General features: G+C 37.0%; 1 protein-coding gene across 3 annotated transcripts; it reads left to right on the top strand.

Moving 5' to 3' along the window:
* Nucleotides 1–6,667: 6,667 nt before the first annotated feature.
* On the top strand, nt 6,668–23,554 carry LOC134162667 (solute carrier organic anion transporter family member 1A2-like). Of its 3 annotated transcripts, none has more exons than XM_062616827.1 (16): nt 6,668–6,839; nt 7,482–7,627; nt 8,621–8,713; nt 9,776–9,917; nt 11,824–11,956; nt 12,748–12,854; nt 14,392–14,538; nt 14,838–14,936; nt 15,382–15,615; nt 17,064–17,228; nt 18,336–18,531; nt 19,264–19,429; nt 20,485–20,669; nt 21,229–21,293; nt 21,834–21,951; nt 22,818–23,554. In XM_062616827.1, the coding sequence occupies exons 3-16, from the start codon at nt 8,654–8,656 to the stop codon at nt 22,975–22,977; spliced, it is 1,977 nt and encodes a 658-aa protein (XP_062472811.1). In that variant the 5' UTR covers nt 6,668–6,839; nt 7,482–7,627; nt 8,621–8,653; the 3' UTR covers nt 22,978–23,554. The 3 variants fall into 3 exon arrangements, with proteins under 3 accessions (XP_062472811.1, XP_062472812.1, XP_062472810.1); XM_062616828.1 differs by lacking the exon at nt 6,668–6,839 and adding an exon at nt 6,913–6,990 and having other exon boundaries at nt 18,381–18,531; XM_062616826.1 differs by lacking the exon at nt 6,668–6,839 and adding an exon at nt 6,915–6,990.
* Nucleotides 23,555–27,797: the final 4,243 nt, after the last annotated feature.

Raw genomic sequence — 27,797 nt, 5'->3', positions numbered from 1 at the left:
GGATAGCAAAAGTGAAATGCTATCAGGTTACATAAACCACTGATTGATGAATCATAGTTAATGTCATTTTTTTTTAGAGGAAAAGACTCCAGAGAGACTTTGAAGCCTTCGTACTGCCAGTCAAGCTACAGTACATTTGTTCCTTTAACTTTTCTTAGAGTGTGTTCATGAGACAATATGCCTCATTAGTGAGAATGCTGATGACCTGAGCATACAGCAAATCCTTTTGTACTTAAAAAAGGAGACACTGCCAAAAAATATATCACTAGGTTTTCAACTTTTGATTTTTATTTTTTGTTTGTTTTTCTTTTTACGTAGGTAATTTATTCAGAAAAGCTGCTTTGACAAATGGAACATTTATGTTTTCTAATGTTTAAAAATAGAAGTTTGTGTAACAGAATGTTTTCCAGCCTTGTGGCAAATTTTACAAAGAATGAAGAATTTCATGTCTTCATGAATTTGTCACAAGGCTGGAAGACATGAACCTGTTTTGCTAAAACAAAAGCAAACCCCCAAAATCCATACAGGTTGAAATCAGTGTGTTAAACTGCTTTCTTCTGAGAGAAACAGTTATGACAGTGTCATCAATTTAAATAAATAGTTTTGAAAACACAACAATTAATGTTTTGTACATAGACAATATTATCTTCAATGTATGGATCTGAATGCTTGCTATAAATGACTATTGTTCTTGAGTTACAGGGAAAAATATTTGAGACAACGGTGAGTTAAAAGGGATGCACAGAGTTGATGGCAGAGTTGAGGATGGAAGACAGATCTGAATCTTTATCTAGTCTGTAGCTGATATGCACACTGTTGAGGTGAGAGAAAAGGAAATCTTACTGGATAGTCAAACTAAATCTGAATTCAGGTTCAAAATGGGCAGAAAGTCTAGTACCCAAGTCTCTGTGTCTGCATATACAGCGATAAACATCACCTCACTTTCTTGTTAAATGCAGATTGGTGCTTCCTTACGTGGCTTGAGTAGATCAAGCTCTTACTTGTTAGTCTCTTCGCTTTCCAGCACAATGAAACCTTGTGACTCTCCATGATTTACCTCAGTCTAGTATAACCACTGCAGAATAAATACAGTTTTGATTAAAGGTGGATCAGTTAAATTATTACATCTTTCTTTTTGCATCCTTCCTCTCTGTCTTCTGAGAGGGTAGGTTCTCAAAATATCTTGAGAAGGGCTTTTTGCTTTGTGCAGGTGTTGTGACTTCTATAAGCAGCTGAAAGGAGAGAAAATGTTGTGAAAGAGCCTGTCTTGTAAGGTTTCTAGACTCAGTTTTGCTGGTCTGTTCAAAGGCTTAACTTCGCAGCTTTTTGGAGTGCTCAGACCAAAGCACAACCCTAAGAAGAAAATTCTGTGTTGTCCTTGATAGAAATGCACTCTGTTAGCCTCCATTTGACTGGGAGCTGCACAGCTACTCAACTATCACAGCTCTGCACTGACACTCTCCCTGTTGGTACTAGTGAGGGGTGAAATTTTATGTTCCCTTGTATCTCCTGATAAACCTTCAGTAGAGAAGCAGATCTCAGCAGATACAGCTGGGGAAGAAAATGGTTTTAAACATTGCTTGGATTTTGGCCCAACTCTGAACTGGTGGAGGAAATGACAGTGAACCTGATCTGTGTCACAATGTTTTTATTGGGTTGCCATGCTATATCCTATGGGATGTACAACCCATGATTGCTATAGTGCTCAAATTAGCTACATTCATGGTTGTTTACAACTGCAGTACTGGGAAAGAGCTACTTAGTCCTCAGCATTTCCAAAATCATGTATTGTATTTAGAGTGGAACCAGCAGTGACTTCTGTATTTTTGGCAGGTAAAATCATTACATCTAACATTTAGAGTAGGACCAATAGATGTACATCAACTCTGCATTTTTTTACTGAGATCTTCTGCTGATTTCCATAAACATACCATTTATCCATTTGAGTTTCCTCTGAGCTTTCATAAAGCAATTGTATGAGTGTCCTGACCTTAGGCTGGGAGCTGCTGGCTGGCTGATGAGTAGACCTAGGATGATATAAGGAGAGATGACAAGGTGTCATTTGACCTGATTTTTATGTGTCTAAAAGTTAGTTAGCTAGACTAAGCTAGCTCTCTAGTCTTTCAAAGGACAGGGAAGAAAGAAGCACCTCCAGAGACAGTTTCCTCCCACTTATTTCAGACAGCTGCCTTAAGATGGGATGAATTACACTCTGGAAATACCTGATTCTTTCTAATGCCTATTGTGAGATCCTAGATGAGGATCTTCAACAAAAGTACCTGCTAAGAATAGGGTCTGCCTGCTTCTGTAAGCCAAATATTTGACTCTTTCAAGGTATTTTCCTTGAATTATAATGATCAGAGTACCCCAGCCAGAAAAATTTACTTGTAGTCTCAGTTTCTCAGGTCTGGGCTGGTAATGCAGGAAGCAGTGAACTTTGTGCAAATATGGCCTTTAGGAGAAATCCCATGGAGAAGGTGGGAATTCAATATACTAAGACATCAAAGATTCTCTATAATGCTATGTTATCCGTGAATTAATCACAATAGAGATTCTGAATTCTATATGCACAGAATGTTACATTAATTTGCTGAATATTAAACTGTGCATTTGTGAACATATGTTAATTTCATATCTCTACTGCTGTTTTTTGTTGGTTTTTTTTGAGAGGTACTTAATTTGTGCATGTTGCTGATCACTGGCAAATTGCTGGGGAGACTCCTTACCTTCATTCGGTACCCTGCTGCTGAAGGATCTCTGCTGAAACAAAAGCAAGTTACAAAGGTCAAGATCTGCATAGTAGGTGCTTCCCAGTGTCACTTAAGCACATCCAAACTCTGAAAATTCACAGAAGTCACTAAAGTGCCCAGATATGGGCATAATGGGATTATTCCTTTAGGTACTTTTTTATGCACACAGGCCATGTAAGCAGGCTACAATCACCTACTTTAAGACTAAGAATTCACACTTACCCTAAAAAAGTTCCCCTAACATCCTTCAGATTTCAAAAAGCCTGAAAAAAATAGAAAAGCTTTCCAGCACTCTCAGGCAGCTAAATATTACTGGGTATTTCCAGTATTTTCATAGGTATTATTTCTTTTTTATCCCTGTAAAAGGACTTTTTCTTTCCTCCAGGACTGGGGATCCAAATGTATAGATAGATACCAGTAGTCTTTTTTGTTTGTAAGCAGAAGTCTCTAAGACCCTTTCTCCATGAAGCAAATATTGATATAATTCCAATAGTACTTCCTTTCTCATGGTGCTACAGACAAACAGAACACCAGAGAGGTTTGAATGTAGACAGTCCGTGGGAAAACTCTTGTTAGTGTGCGTACGTTTGTCTGTGTTTGTTTGTATGTATGTGTCCAAAGGAGCATGCCCTTGAAGCATCCATTCCTTCATTTTGCTTTTAAAGCTAAACTCAGTTCATACTTAAGCACATCAATAAGTGAAGTTCTTTTGACTTCCATCAATGTTCAGCACTTAGGTTCCTACTGTAAGACACTTTGCAAATATGCTAATATGAAGTGACCAAAATTAAGTTTGATGAATGAAAGTAAATCTTTTATAATGGGCTATGTGAATTTTAGGAAAAAAGGCATTTAAACCTCAAAAGTCAGTTGAGATAAGCCGATGCATGCAGCTTGTCCATCATCCTGAAGGGGTACTGCAGCTTTTAAAAAGATGACCTGTATTTTCCTATTGTTCCCCTTTACTATTTTTTCTTTTCAATGTCATAAGTTTCTAAAATGCAAATTATTGATGAATTCTAGGGGAAATCTTAAAAAAAAAGTTATATGAAGTGGAGCTAGAAAATCTTATGATAGCAGGCACATGCTATAGGTCACTTAAACTAAAGTAACCACCTGGGTAATTTTTTTTCCCTGAATCGGAGATAAGTATTTAAAGCAAATTGTTAAGTGCCTGCTGTAAGAAGGTGTTTATTTGACTGCAATTTTTGCTTTCCAGTTTTTGTAATCCATTTGCTGATCTGAGTCTTCAGTTTTATTAACCCTGAGCGGAAACTGTTGAACAAAATAATCTTACTGAGATTGTAGAATTACACAGTTCTCTATGTGATGGTAGTATGGCTTTTTATCTCATCAAAGTTCAGGTAATGGTTATTTATTCAATGATTAATTAAATTCCTAGCCAATGACTTTAATTGCAGTGGTTAGTTTATTTCCTGTAGATGCTGAAAATTCTTGCATGCATCTCAGAAGCTCACTTTTAAATAATTATTATGAATAAGGAGATTTGAAAATAAGGACCTCTATAGACAAAATCATGGTGTGTACACCCCCCAGATAGACATGGATTAAAATATAAAATATATAAAGAATATATTCTACAAGTAGTTATGAGATGAAATATTTAAAAAATAGATGGGGTAAGAGAGAAAGAAAAAAGGACTGGTAAATCCTTGTAATAGCTAAACACAGGGTATAAAGGCACCTAAACTGAGATCTTCAGTTCTAGTTTCTAATCAATTAAGACAAATATGTAACAAATTCTCTGTGCATTATTCTAGCCATATCTTTTGATTAAGTGCTTGCAATCAGATTTTCATAGCTAACTGTTACCGTTAGAATATTGAAGTTTAGATATTTTTCATGAAAAGCAAGGCTAATGCTCTAATGACACTGAGACTTCTCTGTTACGTAGAACAAGGCTTAGTTATGCACGGAGGGAAGTTGCACATGGAGAGAAGTCACTTTACACTTGAATGAATATTACTTAGTTGTTGGCATACACTGTTGAACAACTGCTATTTTGGTAGGCAGCATCCTTTTCCTGAATCATACAATCACACAATGATTTGGGTTGGAAGGGACCTTAAAGCTCACTGAGTTCCAACCCCCCTGCCATGGGCAGGGACAATTTCCGCTAGACCAGGTTGCCCAAAGCCCTGTCCAAACTGGCCTTGAACAAGTCAGCTGTTTTATTAAAGGAAGCAAGGATGGCCACAGGGAGTCGAGGGAACCTTATACTCAGCCATTTTCTACCTGAGTTCACTGTGGCTTTCTTATTGCACAGTCTTCTGTGAATGCAATGCAGGATGTGGCAGAACTCAGACCACTGTTTTTATATATTCTTACTTTGTCAGAGGATTTTTAATTTTCTGGAAGTGGCAATGAAGAAAATATAAAATGCAAGAAAACCTTCAAAATATCTTAGTGGGAAATAAGACTTTACCTCAGATTTTAGTTAAAGGAAATCAAAGGTTGAAACAGGACTTAGATTTCTAGTTAAACTGTATAAGCAAAATCCCAGTACAGATAGCCATCAGGTATGATTTGGAGATTATCATGAAGTGAGAACAGAAAGCAGCACTATAGCTCTTAAGAAATGCATATTTTATGGGGGAGAAGCATGCTAATAGTTTTTCACTTGAGAACTTTTCTAATGTTCTGAGTTTTCTAATGAGAACTGAGTAGATATGCTCCCCAAAATTTACAATCTTGAACTTTTTTATAAGAAATGCCTCGTGATACGGTGTGGTACTGAAGCAGGCCAAGATCCTCAGCCATTAGTGGTCTCAAGGCATCAGCTGAGAGTCTACAAAACATTTTTCAGTACAGCAGTAAAGTTGTAAGTTTGTGAAACAAAAACATATTGTGTAACAAAAATGCCAAGTATCTTATCAGTGTGTTATTTCCCCCTCCCCAAAGCATAACCACACAGGGTATGTGGTAGTACAGGGACGTTTTTCAGGAAGGCTGGGTGCTCCCTGAGAAAGCCGAGAAATACTCTATGGGAGCTGTGCTCAAAAGCCAGGCTTTCATTAAACACAATCCCACCTTCACCACACTTTTTAGACTTTGCATGTAGGTTTTCTATGTGCATTAGTAGTTATTACATGAAGGGAGACAAACACAAGTGTCAACAAGAGGCTTAAGGTCATGCATGAAACGTGCTTCAGCACCAGTACTTGGCGTATCTACAGATTCTTAGATGTGATGTCTACCCAATTTGTTCAAAGGTATGTAATCTTTTTCTTGTCACATTAGCTAGAAATATTTACACTTGGTCAAACTATTCTGTATTTGTAACATCCAGTAATCAGTAATTAGCAGCACCTACCCTGAAGATCAATCACAGCAGCTATATTGCTATGGGTGGCTTTTTTGTCTTCCACTTTTTCATGGTGAACCATCATCATGCAACAAAAGTCCCAAAGGAAAGGGTGCTCCTAATGATTGTTGCAGTGGCTAGTTATTAGGATCTTGCCCCCTTTTAGAATTAACACCTCAGTATATGTAGTTAAACTTGTATACTTCAAAAATAGACCCAGAAAGACTGATACAGTGAGAAGAAACACTGATGATCAGGAGCTGGGATTGCTGACAAGAGTGATTTTATGCCTCTCTGCTTCAAGGTCTGAAGTAATTTTCTCCATTTTTGATTCAGACGCAGTTCTGCCTCACAGCTGAGCTACCAAGTGCTTTATATCAACAGGGAAGGGCTACACTTTCTTTCAGACCGTTCCAAGACACCAAGAAGAGGCCAATGATTGTAGTGTGCCAGGGCTGCTTTTCATACATTAATTCGAGTCTTGGGCACCCTCTCAAGACACAAACTCATTCTCCTCCTCCAGTCTGACCCTGTGTCACCCTTTGCTAGGACACCACCTAGTCTGTAAACTTACAGTTATGTGCACATTTAAAGTTCCTTTCTTGCTTGTGAGTACTCTCTGATGTCTTCAGTGGGCAAGAGTGTCATCGCTTTGTGCTAGGGGATCTGACACAGCTGTAGCTCTTGGCCTTTTTTGGTGGGGAAGAGGAAGAGATGGGCATAATTTTTTTCTTAAGAAGTCAACTGGTGTCTTTAACATCTGAGTGAGTACTCTAAAATGCACAACTGAAACCATTTGGCAAAATTACAAATTCTGCAGTAAATAGACTTGGGTTAATTTTCAACAATTTGGACTAAAAGTCAAAGTTTAAGGGTATGATATCAGTCATTTCTTCTGCAGACCTTTAAAGAACTGTAAGTACTTAATTGTTTTGCCCTGAGAATATTTTCCTTTATCTAACATTAGTGTAATTGCATTTGAGTAACAATTTGAACTGTACCTGCTAAAACAGGGTGGGCTGCTGTTGAATAAAATAGTGTTAAGATAAATGATTCACTGGGATATAAACTATTACGCCAAATTGCAAAGAAGGTGCAAACCTGTATAAGCACATTTTTGTACTGTGATTGAGCACAGTTTGTGTAAACATCTTCAAGCAAAGCATACTGTTTATATATCAATGATAATTGTCTGAGTTGCTCACCACCTTAATTGTAAAGTGTTTCCGGGAATGCTATACACTTTTGAAACTCCAAGTAAGGAGTTACCTGTAGAAGGAGTTAATGCTCGTGAATTTGCTAGGATTTGAGAGGATTAACATTGTTGTAGAAATTAGTATTTTAAGAGATTGATTGAGAGGATGTTGGGTTAAAGAATGTGAAAGACAATTCAGTCCTGTTGGCAGGCTTGTTAAAGACGGCTTGCTTCCCAGACGCGACTTTATGAAGTGGAAAACATAAAGAAGAGCAGGTGCTGCAAGACTGTACTTGGAAAGTGTATCTGAGACAAAAAAAAAAGAGGAAATTAACCTATATGCATCCCAACTATAAGGTAGGGTTCTGACTTGCCCTGTTTTTCTTCAGCTTACCCCATCAGGCAGCAGGGAACTGTGTTGAATAACTTGGTTTAATGAAGCCTTGTGACAGTCCTTAGAGATAAATCTTTAAAATGGTGTTCTCTCTGTTTAACTCATTGTGCTAACCCTCAGATGTATAGGGACTTTTACAGGTATGTTCCAAGTCCATGGAATATACTGTTCCTTCTGTGAGCACAATTTTGGGAAATATGTAAGATGTGTAAGAAAGCAGGTGACTTAGCACTACCAGAAGCTCTAGCCATGATGTCGAGATGGAGATGACTAAAAGGAGACAGACAAATTTTTGCAGATCTTGGGAGGGGAAGGAGAACAGAGTCTGGTTTGTTTCCATTTAGAACTTAAGTTGGTCTAGTGGTTTTTGTTTTATTTTTATTTCTAGTTTTAATGCCAAGAGATTGGTCTCCAATACAGTTTATATTAAAATTAACAAATTTACATTGATGCCAGTGGAAGGGAGAGGGCTCAGCTGAACATGCAGAGAAGAACTAAATGTTCTTTTTATGACTAGCAAGGACAGGCACAGTAAATAAAGACCACAGAGACAGGTATACACCAGTCAAATGTATGCGTCTTCATAGTTCGGTCTCCCATGTGGTCAGTACTAAATGCTTGTGAAAAGGGCTAAAAAACTGTGTCACAGACAAACCAGCTTGCCCTCAGAACATTTCTTTCCTCTGTTCTTTGCTTAATGGTTGTATAGCACTGAAATCATTCAGTATCTGATGAGGACTGAGGGCTAGCTGTTATGCTGTTGACATTCAAGTCAAATTTTCTTGATTAGAATGAAGTGTATATTTTTTGGAATCCAGTTCACAATTATTTAAGGAAGACACTCAAGTATGAAATATCTTAGAATGAATCAGATGTTTTGCAAACATGGAACAAAAATGTTTCTTTGTTTCTTTTGTGTTGTTTTTTTTTAACACTGTAATGGGATCATTGGACAGACTTAGACATCAGGACCAATTATAAAAAGCAACATGACAGAAGCTGAGAAGCAAGGTGCAGGGGACAAATTTTGCTGCATTTCCAAGCTGAAGGTACAAAAATATTTTATCATTTTGTAGGAACACACAACTATAATTGCTTGCACTTGTAGTAGTTTGGTAGAAGTTACTTTTTTTTCCTTATCCTTAACGCCTTAACTGAGGTCAAGCAAGTTTGTCAGCTATCATGTGTTGCTTTTTATGTCCCTGAACTTTACCCTTTGTAATGTGTTGGAGGTACGGTTGATTGCTCATTTGAAGCACCACCTCTGAATTTGTGTAATCTCCCTAGTCTGACGTGTTTACCATTCCTTCTAAAACCTCTGAAATGAGCCTTTACTGATTGTGACATGGCGGTAGAATTTGGCTGTTGATGTACCGTAGACTACTCAAGTTGTCAAGAAGCACTATAAAAAATTGTAAAATAGCTTGGTTTGAATAGTAATTCAAAACCTGAATACATTACTTATACTTTTTAGCATTTGCAGATGTATTTAAAAATGCTGTTGATTTCATTTTGTAAGTAATGTTTGAGAACCCTAAAATTATTTTAATGCTACTGGGTTTTACTGTCAATTGCTACTACATTCTTGTAAAAAGGACACTACTCCTATCTGCTATTTACTTCTGTTTGAAATGTCTTGTTCCCGGCTCATGACCTCTACTGAGATGGGAGAGCAGATACTTGATCAAGTAGTTCGATCAAAGGAAACAATATTATCTCTGCAATTACTTTGTCATTCAGATGAGCAAAGGGTGCAAAGATCTTTGCATCCTGGTCTGGCTGCAGACGTTACTTAGTCCTGCAGATGGCAATCTTGCAGCAGACACAAGGTAGGAGAGGCTGTGCTGCTCCTGTCTTGACTATATATATTTTTTACAGAGTTTAAGGTTTCTGAAGACAGTCTTGGTCAATGGGAGTAGATGAAGAACAAAATCTTTGGCTTAATGAAGCCACAACTGTGGACAAGGATATGATGATGATATTTACCCACATATCAGTGGAACAAAACTGTTCACTTGTTTTACCTGGAAGACATATTTGGTGGGGAAGATAACCATGGAATATTCCTAAATATATATAATTCTTTATGCATTCTCCTCTTTCCTTCCTAGGTATTTCTGCTGGCACTATCACTTGCATTTGTTGGTAAAACAATGTCAGGTGCTTACATGAACAGCTTGTTTACACAGCTAGAGAAACAATTTAATATTCCAGCTTCCTTAGTGGGGATCATTAATGGAAGCTTTGAAATAGGTAAGCATTCATTTTAATATTTTTTATTCTCTAAAAATATAATATGTTGGCTCAGCATGTATTTGTGACTCTCAAGTTCATAGCAACCTGTCAATTACTCTTATGTGGCAATAGTGACCAAGTATCCTACTGTTTCAGCTGGTACTTACACATTTAGTGTTTTGGAAACTAGGAGGAGAGCATAAATGATGAAGTTTAGGATTAAAAATTGGTTCATCTAATTTCTGCACTAGCATAAGATATTACAGAGCAAATAACAAAATAAAACCAGTTTAAGAGATTTGTATTGAATCTTTCTGAACAAACCAGAAAGATTTTATAATCTTTGTTTGAATTCAAGGTCATATTTACCGTTTTATAGCTCTTCTGATCAGTGACCTCAAAGTTGATTGGAGTAGATAATCTCCTTACTGAAACTTAATAGTATTTCAAGATTTTATACTTGAACAACTGTAAAGAAGGTTTTCAGTTCTACTTTTAGTGACACCTTGCCTGTCAGTGAGTTTTATTGCCTAGTGGTAAGCTTATATTTTGTCATTGTGAAAAAAGCTGAGCAAAAGTCTTGTTAGCTTCAAACATGCCTATATAGAGATCCCTAAAGGATGTGGTTTATACCCTTAAAGTTACAATGTGGATTTTTAGTATCCCTGGCTCAGCTGAGGAACAGGTTCATATATAGTGATGGGGAAGGGAGGTAAGGCTCTGTCTCCCTTTTCCTGGTCTCCTATATCTGCATGTGCAAGAATAAGAATGTTTTAGCAACACTTTGCTGCTGCCTGTAAAGCAGTCTGATGGGGCAGCCCGAAGTTGAAATAAAGAAAGAATACCCAGAATATATTCTTGCTTTTGATAAGATGGAGACTTTAAGAAATATGAAATGGCCAAGATTAATGAAGTAGCATGTAAAAGGATTATTATTTTAAATAATTTATCTTCATATGCACTTTTCTATAACAAATGTTGGCATTCTTATCTCCAACGATGTAAAGGTGAAGAATCATAATAATATTTGAAATGGTTAAGAGTCAGTATATGTGGAAGACTTAAATAATTTTCTAGGACCATGTAAGTATACATCTTTAAGTGTCATTCAAGCCACTGATTCAATACAGTTTGTCTAGCAATCACACATAAAAAAGTGTTATCTTCTTTCAGAGCATGATGCTCATCACTCAGAGATATTTTTGTTCTTTTGACAAAAAGATCACAAATTAGTAGGTATACAATTACAAAATTTCTATTTTTATGGGTCCTGATTCATAACATGAAGCTTGATTCTTAGTTGCATAGCAATAAATGAAAAGCAGAGAAAATCAACTGATTCTCAAGTGAAAGCGGAGGAGAGCAAAGATTTTTAGCACATTTGTATTTTTAAATTATACTAGGTACAAAAATATGTATTCTTTTATTCCTTTCAAACCATTACTGAAAATAATATTAATTTAGTATTTCTTTTTTCTCTGTATGTCATCTTGTGTTCATTATTTTCAGTACAAAGAAACCTTGCAATATATGACTCTGTGTTTTCCCACACATTGCAAAATAGGGTATCCTAGGAGAACAGCTTCCTAAGCTACCCATTATTCTGCAGCCTCTGAGCTTGGTTTTTATGTAAAGTAGTGGGAAAATTCTTTACATAGATGCAGTCAAAAATCTCTCTCACAGTGATCTCTTTTCCATTCTGCCTTCTATTCTCATGTTCTTTCTATGTGGTCTAAATCTTCTAGAAAAAGATCACAGATAGCAGGGAATTACTGCTTTAGGAAGTTCCTTGTCTAGTTACAGTTTTTACAAGGTAAGAGAAGTAACAAATGTTGAACTAATAAGGTATACTCAAATTCATGTTGCACTTTAGGAGATATAAGGATGCCTTGGTTTGTAAATATGAACCAGGTTCTTTTTGCAGGCAACTTGCTGCTGATAGCATTTGTGAGTTACTTTGGAGCAAAGCTTCACAGACCCAGAATAATTGCTTTGGGGTGCACAGTTATGTCGTTTGGATGTCTTTTAATATCAATTCCTCATTTCCTATTTGGAAGGTGAGTATTTTGCTTAGCTCAGAGCAGCTTCTGTGATCCTTATGTGTCTTAATCTGTAACTTCTCCAGCTGAAATAGTATTACTTATTGAGAGAGACATTGCTGAGCACCAGAATGATGTGGTGACTGTAAAGCAGCTTGTTTTGTTTTGCTTCTGAGATGGCTTCAGAATTCAGTCATCACTTCCTGAGGAAAGCCACCCCTCTCCAAAGGAAAGGAAGGCACTTGCCCTTGCCCTTGCCTACATGCTTGTGCTGCCTCACATGCCTTGTGAACTCCCTGAAGAAATAGTGGCCTGTGATAGTATTACATTACACTACTAGCTCTTATCTACTTGGATGGGCAGTACAATGATTTTTAAGGATGTCTTTGGTCTGGAGCCTGGATGACAGATCCTCTAATTTTGTTATGTCCAATGTGGTATTGCTCTGACAGCCTTCGTGGCCTCCTCTGCCTAGGGTGCAAATTGAGTTAGAATGGAAGAATAATAGAAGAGAGAATAATACAAGGGATTTCATTAGAGTGTTTCATCAATTCCCCCTGTAGCATCTGTTACAAGATTATCTTAGAGGCTAGATAACAGCCTGAATAAAGTGCTGTGTTGATTTCTTGTTACAGTTCCTTTGTTCCTAGTCTGATTTCTTATTGAGGCTCTGTAAATTTTTAACATTTTCTTCTTCTTACAGCTACACACTCTTCTTATAGGTCACTTCATTACTGAAGTACAGATTTATGAGATGGTTCTGAGGTATTTCTTCTTAACCTATGCATGCTTTCCTTTGGTTCAAACAGGTATCGTATTGAAAGCAGCATTTCACAACAGGAGAATTTTTCAGTCATGCCTCTCTGCCTTGTTAATCAAAGTTTGTTCTCTTTACCTACAGAGGAGCCATCAAGAGGTATGGGTCTTCCTATGTTTAATAATATTTTTTTCCCTTAGTTTTTATAGTGTTTAAGTAAATACAATTTATTTTTAATAGCAATTATTTCAAGGTTCTGCTTTTGATCAGTACTTTTTGCAGACATAAAAACCAGAGCTCAGGAAATTTCCTAGCCTTCTTGTTTCTTTATTTTCTGACATGAGAGCTGTAGCGCTTTTTTTTTATGCAGTTTTCACAGTATTCAAACTGCTCAGTTAACATCCCTGTCAGTATGCTTTGGGGAAATAGAGCACCAAGTTGTTCTTACAAATGTTCTCTTTTTGACTTGAACTAGTATGATACTATGAGGAGGTGGAAAACACATCTGGGCAATGATTAATCTGGACCAGGATGCTTCTTCATTGTATCACACAAGAGCTAAAAGAACAAGGAAAAGAGATAGATCCCACTTCCATTTAGAGAAAAGCGAAAATAGTCTAAACTGGGCTAAAACTTATCTGGGAGACTGAACCATGTATGTTCACTAGCAATATGCATATAAAGTAATTACTATAAAGTCAAAAGGCTAAGAGGCAACTATCAAATCATCATACACAAATCCTCACACTGAGGATGGGATTAATCTCCTGACCCTTTAGCTACCTCAAAGGGAAGCATTTAGTCTGATCTCTCTTTTTAAGATCCCTTGATAGCTGGTCAAAGGAGACTACAGAGCTCTTCAAGCTGTACATTTGCTGTAAGGACATTAATGCTCTGTACTTCAGGGTGAGTCACACTACCTCCTGGATGCACCTGCTGACTGTTGAAAACTTAGATGATTGCTGGATGGCAAAAGTTAAGTGAGATGAACCTCACAGTTACTTGTTACATTTTGTCATGGTGTTCCATCAATGTGTGTTAAAGCTGAATCACACTGCCGTAATATTGTATCAACACAGTGACGTCAAACCATAGTGCTGTAATTTTCTGTGTCTCCATTTAGTAATGGATGTGATTCCAAGCTTTCCAAGACTGCATGTCACTAAAGGCATTAATTTTCCATCTTCATAAGGGAAAGCTGGAAAAAGTGCATACTTAATAGCTTGGTATTAAACGTTCATTTAAACATTTCAGATATTGTTTTTCTTTTCTAAATGCACAAATTAAGGTATAAGTAGCTAAAGCATTTCTTCTAAATTGTGCAGCTTTGTTGTAGACAGTGATCAGGTTAGTCGGGCATGGCTTTTCATCCCTTCATCACTGAGGTTCAGATGCTGTCTTCTCTTCACTGACATAAAAATGGCAGTTTTGGTGAGGGAAATGAGTTAAGGGAAGGGCCATGGTTATGAAGTGGTTGGACAAGGTATGGCATGGAGAGGGAAGGGATTTAAATTCTTCACCAGGAAGTGCTTCTTCCAGTTCTGGAGGCTTTTAAGTATTGTGACTACTTATTCTCCTGTTTTACAGGACAGACCTACCTACCAAAGTTCAATCTGTTAGTCAAATTTTTGTTTCTAGAATTTAATTAATGGTTAGAATTAAAACATTAATTCCGTTTTTTTTATATTATTCACAGAATGTGAAAAAGAGCCTGGGTCCTTGCTGTGGATATTTGTGATGGTTGGAAACATAGTGCGTGGAATGGGTGAAACTCCCATCATGCCTTTAGGAATTTCATATTTGGAGGATTTTGCCAAAGCAGAGAATTCACCCTTCTATCTGGGTAAGTCTACCCGATTGTGATAACTCCCCTCCTCCAAACTAACAAATATGTAAACAAAAGCAAAAGAAAAGATTGTTATGATTTCCTTCAGTCTGATAAATGGAGAAAACATATTATTGCCTTCTCAACATAATAACACTGTAGAACTTGTGTTTAACTACAGATGAACTTGTTGAAATGAGGCCATTTTTAGGTGCAGAAGACTATTCAGTAGACTGTCCTAAACGTATGTAATAATTCCAAGAAAATTATTATGTTTGGGTTCTAATTTAGTATGTTTTCTCCTTTTCATACTTTAGGATGTCTACATACAGCAACTGTAATTGGCCCTTTCCTTGGTTTGTTGTTGGCATCATTCTGTGCAGAACTGTTTGTTGATCTGGGATCGGTAGATGCAGGTAATGGATGAATATATAAAATCTTACATATAAATCAGTAGGCATGCTGGTGTATTTTTCAGCACTGAAAGATATTTCTTTGCTAATATGGGATGTCTTAATTTTATCTGAGCTTGCTGGTGTTTCTTTTAGAATGGGAAATCTGTGTATAACATTCAATTCAATAAAAGGCCTGAATTCACACATACACAAATAAACCTGCATATAAATTATTTGATGAACAATTGTGTCATCTGGCTTAACATAAGAAAGGACTAGAATTTAATACAAAACACTGAAATTTACTATTTTGCAACATTAAAAAAAAAGACTGGAGACTATTTTCTTTGATCAGCCTAATTTTAAGAATCTTTAAAATACTTATATCACACGTCAGAGATGGCTAGGAAAAAACACGGTGAATAGTTCTGAACATGTCTGAGTTTTGTTTTTTTTCTTTTTATAGAGAATATAACTATAACAGTTACTGATGCCCGCTGGGTTGGAGCTTGGTGGCTGGGCATTTTGATTTGTGCATCACTGAATCTTCTTGCGGGAATACCTTTTTGGTTTTTGCCAAGGTCACTCTTGAGGGAAGGAGAAAGCAATGAATCTGTGGAGACAAGTAAAAAAAGTGTAGTACCATTGCAAGAAAATAATAAAAATGAAGCCAAACAGACTATGTATGAAATTGCTAAAGGCAAGTTATATTGTCTTTTTTTTCCCTTTTTTAATTTAGAAACTTAAGATGTGAACTATGTGTATTTTTGTGAGTAAAGATGGGTCCAAGATATAAAATGCATGCTCTGTTTTTCATCTCTCTGCAGTTTAAAGGATTTGCACAGGCATTTAGAATGGTGTCTCACAGAGGAAGAAAGATAATTTCGTAGCTCAAGGAACTAAATTCACTCCTTTCCCTCTCCTGCTTTTCAGGTGTATGTAGAATCTGGATCTATTTTTCCCTGTAGAGGATTAATGCACTGAAATCTGGTAAAGAATATTACAACTCAGTGAGCTGTGAATAAGTTACAGGTATTAGTTGTTTGTACCTCACATTCAGTGTGCAGAAAAGCAGCTCAAGTCTTGTGCATTTCTTGAGTCCAACATAAAGCATAAAAAGGAATTTACAGGTGCTTAAGTGTCTCATAAACATTTAAGATCTATTTGATTTACATTTATTCATGTTACCACTAGCAACTTTCACATCTGTGGTCTTTTAGATCTATGTATCTGTAGGAAGCTATTTTTTTTCCTTCCATTTTTTGTACTAGTTGGAAATGTAAGTGAATAAAATATGTCAAAGGCTAGGATCTTCAGAGTAGTCTTATGATTCTGTATACCCAGCCCAGGCCCCCTTAACAGGATCTTAATTTTCAGAAAGTAAGTGCTATCCGCTACCTCTCGTAAGTATTTCAAGATGAGTTCTGCAAATTCACCATTTGTACTTGGTGTGAACACTCAGATCTCTGCTGATATTACAACTTCATTTTTATACGACATAGCATCTTCCTCTGCTGTCATGTAGACTTAAATGAATCCATGAGTAATATACTGGTCTGGTGAGAAAAGGCCTCTTCCGCCCCACCACTCACAATAGCAAATAATAAATAATCGAAATCAGTGATCAAACCTGGGGGCAGGTTGTCACAGCTATCTAGTGGATTTATACCCCTTCCCCCTTGTATTTTCTTTTCATGCCAGGTTCAGGAAAGGGGGTTTGCTGAATGGTCTGAGGGCAAGGAATGAGAGAAAGAGCAGTAGGAAAGATGGGAGAAAAAGATTTGCAGCTGCAAATCTGTAAGGGCAAAGTTCAGTCACTGTACAGCTAAAAAGCTTCAGGAAACTTGTACTATAAGGTTATCACTTTGATTTATTTATTTATTTATTTATTTATTTTTTAAATAAGAAGCAGCATGCATTGGTGTGCATGTGTCTGTGTGTGAGGTTATGTATGTGTAGAAACAATATGTTGGGGTAGCCTGGGCTAAGCAAGTAATCTTTGGCCTGTGGTGTCTGGTAAAGCACAAGGACTAGCCTGATCCAGTTAAGGGCTATTTCTGTTTCACTCTTCCTCCCTCATCTACACTAAGCACTGTGTGATTCTTTTCATAACGCATCACACTAACTCATTATGTTATTTCATTCCAGATTTCATCCCCTTCCTCAAGGCTCTGCTTCACAACCCAGTTTATATGTTATTTATATGCATAACTGTGTTACAGTTCAATGCCTTCAATGGTATGTTATCATTCATGCCCAAATATGTGGAACAGCAGTTTGGAAAATCTGCATCAGATGCCATCTTTTTAATTGGTATGTTTTCATTTTTTATTTGCTCTGTGATGCCTCTGTGCAAATTCAGTTATTATTTTATGTATATATATACGTTCATGTGTACACGTATACATATACGTACTAAGGTCAAATGCTTCTACAGCTAAGAGTCCACACCACAAAATATTTCCAAGTAATCGTGCATTTTCTGCTAAGCATCTCTGAATTTTCTGTGTAGAATTTTATAATCAACTTCCCATCTTTTGAATTGGCGCAGAATTGGTAGGAAACTTAACTCAGTGCTCATCTTTCACAGTAGCTCCACCATTTTCTTTAAAATCTGCCACACAGAATATCCCAGACCTGATGAGTATTATTACTGCCTTCTGTCACCAGTGTTTGAAGCTGTGTATCCAAAGTCTTGTACCTATCACATATCTCTGTTGCTTTGACACTGCACGGCTGGGTTGTTTTTCAGATAGACTATTTTCTGTACTGAAATACATGCTAAGGTGAGAGGATCCAAATTCAGGTTCAGTCTTCCCTTTTCCCCTCATTCTCCATGCCCACCCAGAGTCAGGTGTTGTTAGAGAACCAGCATTGTCTCGGGCAAAGCCAACCAAACCATATGATGCATGTGTAAAACTACTTCCTAAATGTCTTTCAGTCTTCATTAAAGTATCAAACAGCGAAGAAGCATCAGAGCATGTTCAGTAATCCCATATAAAAACTGAAAGTTTGTTCCCTTTCTGTGATGCTCAGGGTGCACCAAAATGTGCTCCACCAGCTTGTCTTCCTGTTGAGTTTCTCTGTCAGCTAGGGAGGCTGTATTGAAACACTGCTTTGTGCGTGCGTGTGTGTGTGTGTGTGTGTGTGTGTGTGTATGTGTATGTATGTGTGTTGGAACTTGATTGCAATTCTAGATTGCAATTTCCCAACGAATCATTTTAGTCCTATTGTCTAGCACCTCTCCAAGCTGTTCCCAACTGCTGTTGAATTTGACAGATGTTTTGGAGGTGCAAGGGAACTAGAGACCCATTTCTCACTGTAGTTAAATTCAGTCACAGGCACTGTATGGGTCTTCCCTTATGAATGGCTTTGATGTTCTCCTTTATTTTAACATGGAATTTTCATTTGTTTAAATAGGAGTTTACAACTTACCAGTTATATGTGTTGGGTATTTTTTTGGAGGCTTATTCATGAAGAAATTCAAGATAAATATTTATCTGGCTGCGAAAATAGCATTTTGGGTATCTTTACTGGAATACCTTCTCTACTTTGGTGCCTATTGGACTATCTGTGATACTTCACCAGTTGCTGGCCTTACAATTTCCTATGAAGGGTAAGGCACAAGAAGACTTAGGTCTTAAGACACCAGAATGATTTTTCTCGTCAAGAATTAGCCAGGGAATCTATACCTTTGCAACATTTTAGTTTAGTGGTCTAAATTCTCCAGGATTTTTACTTGTATGAGACAGTAGGTTTGTCTTCTGTTATCCCTGTTTTGAATATTAAAGTGTATTAGAAAAGATATCCACATCAAGAATCACACAATTACATGCCCATATTGATACTTTATGTAATTACACATTCAAGTCATGTAACTGCAGGTGGAAAGAAAAAGTTGGTCAAATTAGGCATACAGGAATACAATTTCAGAATTACAGAGGGACAAAACACTATCTTATGCTGATTTATTGGAATTTGGTTGCTATTGAGTTATCAGAGGATATTTCGTCTCATCTTGATTTGAAGCCTGCCATTAATCACTGGGCAGGGTTGTGTGTCTGTAAAATGCACAAGTAGGAAAATATATGATGCTTATAGACAATGAAGAACATATATGCATAGATAAGAAAAATGCTGAAGGGTATGCATACCTATCTATGGTTTGATAATATTAATATAATAAAACATCCTAGGTAAAAATAGAAAGGTACAGCTGTAGGATAGGATTATGTAGGATTGTGTCCTGGATCAACACGTGAGCTAGAATAGAGCCTTAAGCATTTCAAAAGGTTACTGTAGGTATTTCATTACTGAAATATTTATTAATTTTCTAAATGTATTTCAGAATAGAACAAGTTTCTTACACAGAAAGTACTCTACTTGCTGGCTGCAACAGGGACTGTGATTGCCCACTTAAGATATGGGACCCTGTTTGTGGGAACAATGGAATCACTTACATGTCACCTTGTCTTGCTGGGTGTAAATCCTCAAGAGGAACTGGAAAGAGTATGGTAAAGCATACATTTTATTGTGCTGTAACTATGAAATATAGTAGGTGAGAAATATCCATGTCAGTATAGGCTGGGAAATATCCATGCATGTACATTTAAGTGGACATACAAGGTGATACATAAAAGTTGGAAAAATTCCTTGAGTGGCAACAGAAATTCCAAACTGAATATGAAAATTAGTTTGTTTAAATTAAATAATACAATGAAGAAGCCTCCTTTTCTTGTAATAATCAAAGGAGTATTAAATGATCAGAATGGAATAAGAAATTATTCTCAGGGTATTGCCAGCTAGAAACCTGAGTACCAAAGAATATTTCAGCTAAAATTAAATTCTTTAGCATGAACTTAATAATCTCTTTTACCCTATAGAGTTAAATAAGTAACTGGGTATTACAGAACTTTAATTATCTTAATTAACGATACATTATCCACAAGAAAAATTTATAAGTTCTAATTAGATTGAAACCAATAAAAAATAATGAGTTCAATAAATGCCAAATCATACAGGAATTAGAAAGCCTCTATTTTACAAATATTTTAGGGAAGTATTAGGTAATAATAAGGGCCAGGTACTGATGCCCTTGAACACTTTGGCTGACATTTGAGAGCCCTTATTGTAGCAATAGTCTCAATGATTTCAGTAGAATCAAGTGTTTGAGTGAGAATGTTGCAACCCAGCCTCAATCAAACATCTCTGGTTTCTTCTGGAGTGTGAAAGAAGACACTATATTATGAAAAAGAGAGTCAGACCTGTTGGAACTGGAATGTCCACATAACTGTACTAAAAATGAGGGCGCTCTTGATCATGTCCTACTTGAGGAGCCACTCACCCATCTGCATAAGACCATAGCTCTCTCTCATTCTCTAACCCAATATGCTGCATACAGATGATGGTTGGACCTGTGCCTGGCAGACAGGGAGAGAGGCTGCAGTGCAGTGCTGCACACGTGTAACATACACATTCAGGAGAGAGGGAGCTAGGTGCTAGCTGTGCATGTTTCACATTTGGTGCGTGAGTTTTGACAATCTGTGTGATCAAAATACTCTTTTGACAGGTATTTGAAAACTGCACCTGTGTTGCAGCCTCAGGGTTTTCATCTCAAAATATCTCTGCAACTCTGGGCCAGTGTGATGGAGAAGGAAACTGTGAGAAGATGCTTCATTATTTTTTAATATTGTCATTGGTCTGCAGCTTCATTTTTTCCTTAGCAGCCATGCCTGGATACATGGTCTTGATAAGGTACAGTAAAATGTCCTTATCATAAGAAAACTACTGGAGTTTTTATTCTGAGGCCAAACACCCTCAAGAGTTAAAAGTATGTTGGTTTGTGTTTGAAGGGAGGAAGAATATGACAATCTTATTTCTGTACTGTGTTAAGGTTTAGTGTCAGCTTTATAACCTGTTGCTTCTGGCTATCAGCTGTATCCTTAATTAGTGTAGAGTCAGTGCACCAAGATATTGAGAGTTGTGTGTGATACCCATGTCTTGATTGATGACATCCACATGACGCTGGTTGAGGCATAACTATCTTGCACTTTGCACTGACTTCAGCCCAAGTGGATGATACCAGGACAACTGCTTTTCCTTTTGTGAATTTGGCAGTCCTAGCTAAGGAACTTCCGTGTCAACTAATGAGGATGATGAACCAACCAATGCTCTAATTATAATGATTTGGGCCTAATGTGATAGTTTGCTGGGGAAAGAAAAATGGAAAAAGAAAAAGAAAACCAGGAGGTAAACATTTCTTATTAATGTCTCCTCTGCTAACTGGTGTAAAATGTAATTATCACATACATAGGTCTCTAACGCCTGAAGAAAAGTCATTTGGAGTGGGCATCCATGGACTAGCTTCAAGAGTATTTGGTAAGAAAAGCTTTAGCACACTTTAGAAGCACAGTTAAGTCTGATCTAGAGCTCAAGGGGCTTAACACAGCAGTCTATTATGGAGTCTACTATGTAGTGCCTTTGACCAGGAGGAATTTGGCTTTTTACAGATCTAGGCAGTGTGGCAAATTAAAACAGCTTTCAGTTTGCATTTATACTGGGAAATAGGCTGACTATATTGTCTGCTCATCTGAAAGACATTTTACATTCCTTCACTCTTGTTGTATGTTCATTGAACACAACACTGACTAATGAGAGAAAATGTTGAGTTTTGAATAGAAATCACAGTCCATATTGTAGCATATATATATTGTAAACAACAGGAAAGAAAATCTGTGGTTGAGGGTAGGTGGATAAGGAAGAAGAGAGAATGTAAGAAATACAGAGAACACGGTTCATGCTGCAAGAGGACAGGACAGATGGACTGTGAGAGGTGAGAAACCGCATAGGTTCTACAGTGTATCTGCTAATCAGAAGAAATATGCTACTCACAGAGGTGTTGCTAATATTCTTTTTTAGCTGGAATCCCATCTCCCATCTATTTTGGAGCTTTGATAGATACGACTTGCTTAAAGTGGGGTACTATGACTTGTGGTGGAGAAGGAGCATGTAGGATATATGACATTGTCACATACAGGTATATTTTCTACTTTAATTTTTCCTGCTTACTGTATTATTACATTCATAGAGATATAATTTTACAGTCTATATTTTCCTAATAGACCAACTGCTCCTATGTTAGGGATTTGACACAACACTTTTTCTTTGGCATTAACTTTATTTGTCAAGTGCAGCCTTAGCCACAGATGCTGGAACACCCTCTGAACAGAAATGTTCTGGTGCCATAATTACTTAATTAATAGCCTTTCATGAGAGCACATCTTAAAACACTGAATTCTGATTAAAAAAAAAAAAAAAGCAGTAAGCCCTTGTGGAAAACTCTTAAGTGGTGACTATGCAATATCATGGTTGAAAATGCTTGAAATAGTACTTGAATTAAAATACAGGAGAGGATATGGATACCCAAGTTGGAAATGAGCCCAGGATACTATGGTCATGCTTTTGTAGTCCTTCAACAGGCAATGTGGAAATTCTGAAGAAGAGTCTTGTTGAATAGTGACCTCAGGGTGATTCCTTTTAGTATTGTGTTGAGTTTGATTTAAAAGAAAAATGCTAGTTCATGAATACCCAGTAATTTTACTCAGGTGGTCTGAGCTAGTCTTTTTAGGGCTCTCTCTTTTACCTGTGGAGAGATCCATAGGGTACCAGATGGCTAACTTTGCTGCCTAAATTAGTTGCCTGAATATGGGTCATCTAAGTAACTGTTTTGTTGCTACTGACATAGTTTCTGTTCTTCTATTGATTTGTCTTCTGTGAGATCCAAAAGGCTGAGGGCACAAGCTTTCTAGTGGCTGGGCAATTGTTGCAAAACAATGTATGCTGAACACTTTTGCTGTTTTTTTACAGATGCATATATTTAATAAGGCTTATCCTTTATTTCAGGGGGCTCTATCTCGGCCTGCCAGCAATATTACGTGGAGTGTCCTATATCCCAAGTGCAGTAATTCTCCTTATTTTAAAGAAGAAACTTAAAACTGAAAACCAAGTCTTAGTAAATGCACCAGTAGAAATGCAGGATAAAGAACAAGAAGCATTGAAATAATATTTCAAAGCAAAGCAAGACATACTGTAAAAATGCCTTGCAGTGTAAAATATTTGTGAAATATTTCATACTTTAGTGAACTTGGGCAGAGATTAATAGAATTATACATAGATGTATCCTAATTATGTTATTCAAAAAGTATCAGCTTATAAACAGAAAGTACTGTAAAAATGTGATTAGTGCAAAAGAATGAGAAGTAGAAATAAGAAAACTTACAAAATGCTAGGTTTGAGTTGCATGAGCAAAGGACTGTGAAATGAATAAAAGCATTATGTTTTCAGTCCCGGTTTCACTGAAGATAGTGGGAGTTTTGCAACTGACTCCAGTGATGCCAGATGTCATCTTGGAATTCTACAATGGCTACTGCCAAAGCCTCTTTCATTGACATTTTCATTGTACCTGCTTTGGGCCTGAGTTTTCCATAAATTTATTCAATTACACTGTTGGTCCTTTCAGGCAAGGGCTGTTTGTTATTTTGCATAATGTAGGTGGTTAATATATTGGGAACATGGCTTATAACATGGTTTGGTGCTGTGGTAACAATAACAAATAAAAAAAAGAAAAAGTTCATTTTTTTAACTGCGGTGTTAGGTGATGTTTTACGTTTGCATAGAGTATGGACAAGGAAACATTCTCAGGATTTGTTGCTTCAGTTGCATTCACTAAAGAAGGGAATAACTCACACATTAAGAATTGTAGAACAATACTTGTGAGTATTTTACCCATCATGTTGCTGTCTGCTAAATCCTATATTTTCTCATGTCCTATATGACACAGACTTACTCCCATTTTATCAACCCAAGATCTTCTGCAGCCACTAAAAAATGGGAAGGATATTTTCCCAAAGTAGTTACATTAAGTTATATTCTGCTTTAAGGTGTCTTCTTAACAGCGTGTGTGCATGTGCTTGGAATTGCTTCCTGCCCTTGTGGAATCAATGACAAATTTAATTTCTTCCCATGGAGCAGGAAATCAGCACCAGAATTTAGAGATTCTTCAAATACAGGAGTTCCTTACGATGAACTCTTTTAAAAAGATTTCATAGACATTTCCTCCCTTTGCATTGGGTGATGTAGCTGAACAGACAGAAGGGTAATAGAAAAAAAGACAAGTGTGATGCAGTCTGTAACTGGGCAGAGCAGAGAGTGCAGTTCTCTCTTCAGCTTCAGCAGCTCAGAAGCTTTGTGACCATTTGAAGCACAGCTAATTTCCAGCATTGTTCTTGCTACCATGGGGCACTTGCTTAAAGCCATCATTCTTTCTTGTGTATATTATATTCCTCCAAAGCTAGAGTTAAAAATCTTTTTCAGGCATTTAGTCACAGTTTGGTGCCAAGGTAACCTGGGAAACATGAAAAGTTATACTGCACTGAAATTTCACAGCTGTAGGAAACAAAAGGGCTTTGTTAGGTAGGTAAATCTGTGCCATTTAAATGGACAAGTGCCAAAGAGTCAGGCCTCATTAACTCACTGTGCTCTGAAATGGAAGGAAGCAGATAGGAAAGTTTCCAAGTTTTAAATTTAGCAGTTTAGTAGATACATTAGCTTTCTTTTTCAGTTGTTCCAGTTTACTTGTTTAAGAATGTAGCAGTGAAATAGGCCACCTTCGTGAGATGCTTTGAAGTCATTACCTTGCTACTCAGGCTGTTTATCAACTTGGATGGAGCTGGCTGGGTGATGGCATGGTACAGAAGCTTCTTAGCATAAGCGTGTGGTGGGAACATCACTTCCCCAGAGCAAAACCAGGAAACAGAGTGTGCAGGTTGTTCCAAAGTAATCATCATAAATCCTTTATGTTATGCCATGTCTGGTACCACAGCCTAGGATTAGGCTGGGAGGTCAGAAAAATACTGTTAGAAAAATGTGGACCTATTATGTCAAAAGTAAAGTCAAACTTTAGACTTGATCCTTGTAAGTTTTGAGTATGCTGACCTTGATTCAGCAAAGCATGTAAGCAATAAGTGGCCTTATTGATGTGTATTGTTAAAGTAGGTGGTGTCAGACATTTCAAGACAGCCCCAAACTGACACTTATTTGAAAAGAGGCTATTTGCTGTGGGTTACAGTACATATTCAGATGATATTCACTGTGCTTGCAACTTTGGGCCAATCCTAGCCTGATGTTTCAAACACCAAGACCTGTGTCAGCATTGTAGGTAGCACAAGCCACAAATGGGAATAATGGCCACAGAAGTAACAATAGATGTAATGTGTTTTATAAACCATGTGAGTATTTGGGTTTAAGTCCAATTAATAAAAATGAGTGCCTGGAAGCTGAGCAGACGGCTTTCACAGTACAATCCACTGTGGTTCATTGTCACTGAAGTTTCAACTCAGTAAAGGCTGCCTGTGAATTGAATTTTGATCTTTAAACCTACCAAGTGGCTAGGTGCTGGTGCCTGGATGCAGATGCTGCCAGACACTGAGAAACAAACACTTGATGTTTCAATGTGACCAATGCAACCACCTTGGAGATATTTTAAAGACAATGGTACACAAACCATGCACAAATGTATTTTGACATGTATTTATCTAGCATTTTGTACTCAATGCCTTACATAATAGTCCCTGATGTTTCATTGTTTTTTTTTTGACCATGATCAGCTGCTGAGCCATCATTTTCAAAGAAACAAAAACAGTCTTCAGTATCTTACTGAAAAATGTCAATGCATTATAAAAAGCACATCTCTGTGCATATGCAGGCTATGTTTGTTTTTTTTTTCTCTCTTTGCATTATTATCTTTGTATCAACTTTTAATTTGATCAGCTACTTTATTGCCAGATTTCTTAGTCTTTTGCAAGTTATTATTAACAATTTTACATGTATCCTAAAAAATGTTGTGTCTGGTATGAACTTCATTGTCTTCCTGATGCTTCTAAGAATCAAAACCTATTCTTGTTGCACAATTAAAAATTTCTGATTATTGTTCAAGTTATGATTTTTATTTTTTATTTTTTTATTTTTTAATTTTTTTAGGAAATTATTCATTTGGGAGCTAAAAATGTTACCTGGCAAGTTGATTTTAATCAGTGGACATAAAGGAGGTGTGGTAACCAAAACTGCATCGTTAAATAATAATTTGGCTGAGGGCATGATTAATATATGATATGAATGCTGGCTTTGTGTTTGTGATACAAACATGTCAACATGGTATAACTTTTGAATACATGAGCATTACAGTTTTGGACAAGTACTAGTAACAGTTCAAGCTTACTTTCTTTTTCAGTCATTTCAACTAAAGTGAAAAGCAGGCTATTTCTGTATTTTTTTCTATCTCATGTTGAGTTTTAGCAGATATATACTTGCCACATACTCTGCATCCAAGCAAGCCTCATTGCACTAGAAGCTAATTCAACCTGCAGATTGTAGAGGGGAAAACCTTGAGCATACCTGGATAGGATTTAAGATGCAAAAAGCCAAATCATTTTTCAATTTATGTAAGTCTGGTCATGTGATAAAGACTGGATATATCCAGCAACAAGTTATTGGCTACTGCTGCTTTTTTAAAAGAATTGTTGTTAGTCTTCTCCTTTCTTAATAAGGCATAAAGTGTTCCCAGTTATGCTAGTTGAGATTTTGAACTTTCATTGTTTAGGACTTTGAGAATGTGGAAAATTACTAGGTAATTGTCCCTCTCATGCTTTGTTCAGAGAATCAAGGGCATAGATTTCTTAAATCACAAGAGACTTAATATGAAGAACAAAAAGTATTAGATCCCTTTAGAGGGTGAAATCTTGGGTAACAGAACACCTAACATCCCTTCTAGAAGAGACCATTCTGGCATGAATCTGCCACTCATAGTAGCTCCCTGCCAGAAGCATGATATATGCCTGTTAACTTACACCAGAGGTGCTCAGGGGATACAACCACTGTTTGTTCAAGGGCAGACATGCATGTGACCATTGGTGGCAGCTTCCCGGATCCTTATATCCTGGCAGTTTAAGAGGAATGTCTTCACTGGAAGGGCAGAAAGCCCAATACAGATGCGGAACAGTGGTGTGAAAGAAAAGGTTCATTACAAAGGTCTTGCTTTTTAAAAGGCCTTGACCCCCTGTGTTTGTGTAAAGGCTACCTACCTTTATAAGGTTATCATTTGAATAGTTCCGAAACTGGCTTTGAAAAAAAACAAACTTCTCATTTTAGGTTAATTAAACACAGAGTGGTCCAGCTTGTGCTGTACTTTTGCTGTTACTATTGTTTCAAGGCAGCTTTCTGGAAGGCCAGAGAGTAGGCAACTACATGCTGTCTGGCACATGATGATTTTTCTTTCTTGTGTAGGTAGTAAACCAATCTCAAGAAAACTTTCTGCTACAAAAACAGAGTAAAACAAGCTTAAATTTCTGCAGAAATTGCCAGAATTTAAAAAAGAACTGCCAAGAGGGCATGAGCCCTGGTTTTTAGCTGTTGTTCTGTAGTTTTCTGAAGAAAATACTCATTTCTGCATTTTAACCCTGGTGAATCTGAATAATAGGATTTGCAGCATTGCTGCTGCTGCTTCCTGACTTTCTTCTACATATGACCAGAAGCTTGGAGGAATATTCCTTTCGAAGGGGTATATATATATATGCATATGCACAGACAAATAGACAACTTGTTTATGCACGTCTTCATTTTCCAGGCATTACAATTTAACAGACAGTCTACTAAGGGACTTCACTTTTAATTGTTTTTAAGTAGAAGTTTGGCTCCTGAAATACTGTGCTGGGTGCTAGAGAAGTGATTTCTAAAATCAAATATGCCAAACACAAAACTATTCACTGTTTCCAACTTTGTGTTAATTTATCCTGCTCTGTTTTCAGTTCAGACAAGGCCCTACGCAGT

Source organism: Pezoporus occidentalis, unplaced genomic scaffold (genome assembly GCF_034315485.1).
Source record: "Pezoporus occidentalis ecotype Australia unplaced genomic scaffold, CSIRO_AGI_Poc_V1 ctg19, whole genome shotgun sequence".
Taxonomy (NCBI): Eukaryota; Metazoa; Chordata; class Aves; order Psittaciformes; family Psittacidae; genus Pezoporus; species Pezoporus occidentalis.
The sequence above is the reverse complement of the archived record's forward strand: the minus strand, read 5'-3'. Positions and strand labels throughout refer to the sequence as shown.

Coding starts and splice junctions, on each gene's coding strand:
- LOC134162667 (XM_062616827.1), top strand. CDS start 8,654: ATGACAGAAGCTGAGAAGCAAGGTGCAGGGGACAAATTTTGCTGCATT. Junction 12,855..14,391: donor TACAGAGGAGCCATCAAGAG/GTATGGGTCTTC, acceptor TATTATTCACAG/AATGTGAAAAAGAGCCTGGG. Junction 17,229..18,335: donor AGATGCCATCTTTTTAATTG/GTATGTTTTCAT, acceptor TTGTTTAAATAG/GAGTTTACAACTTACCAGTT.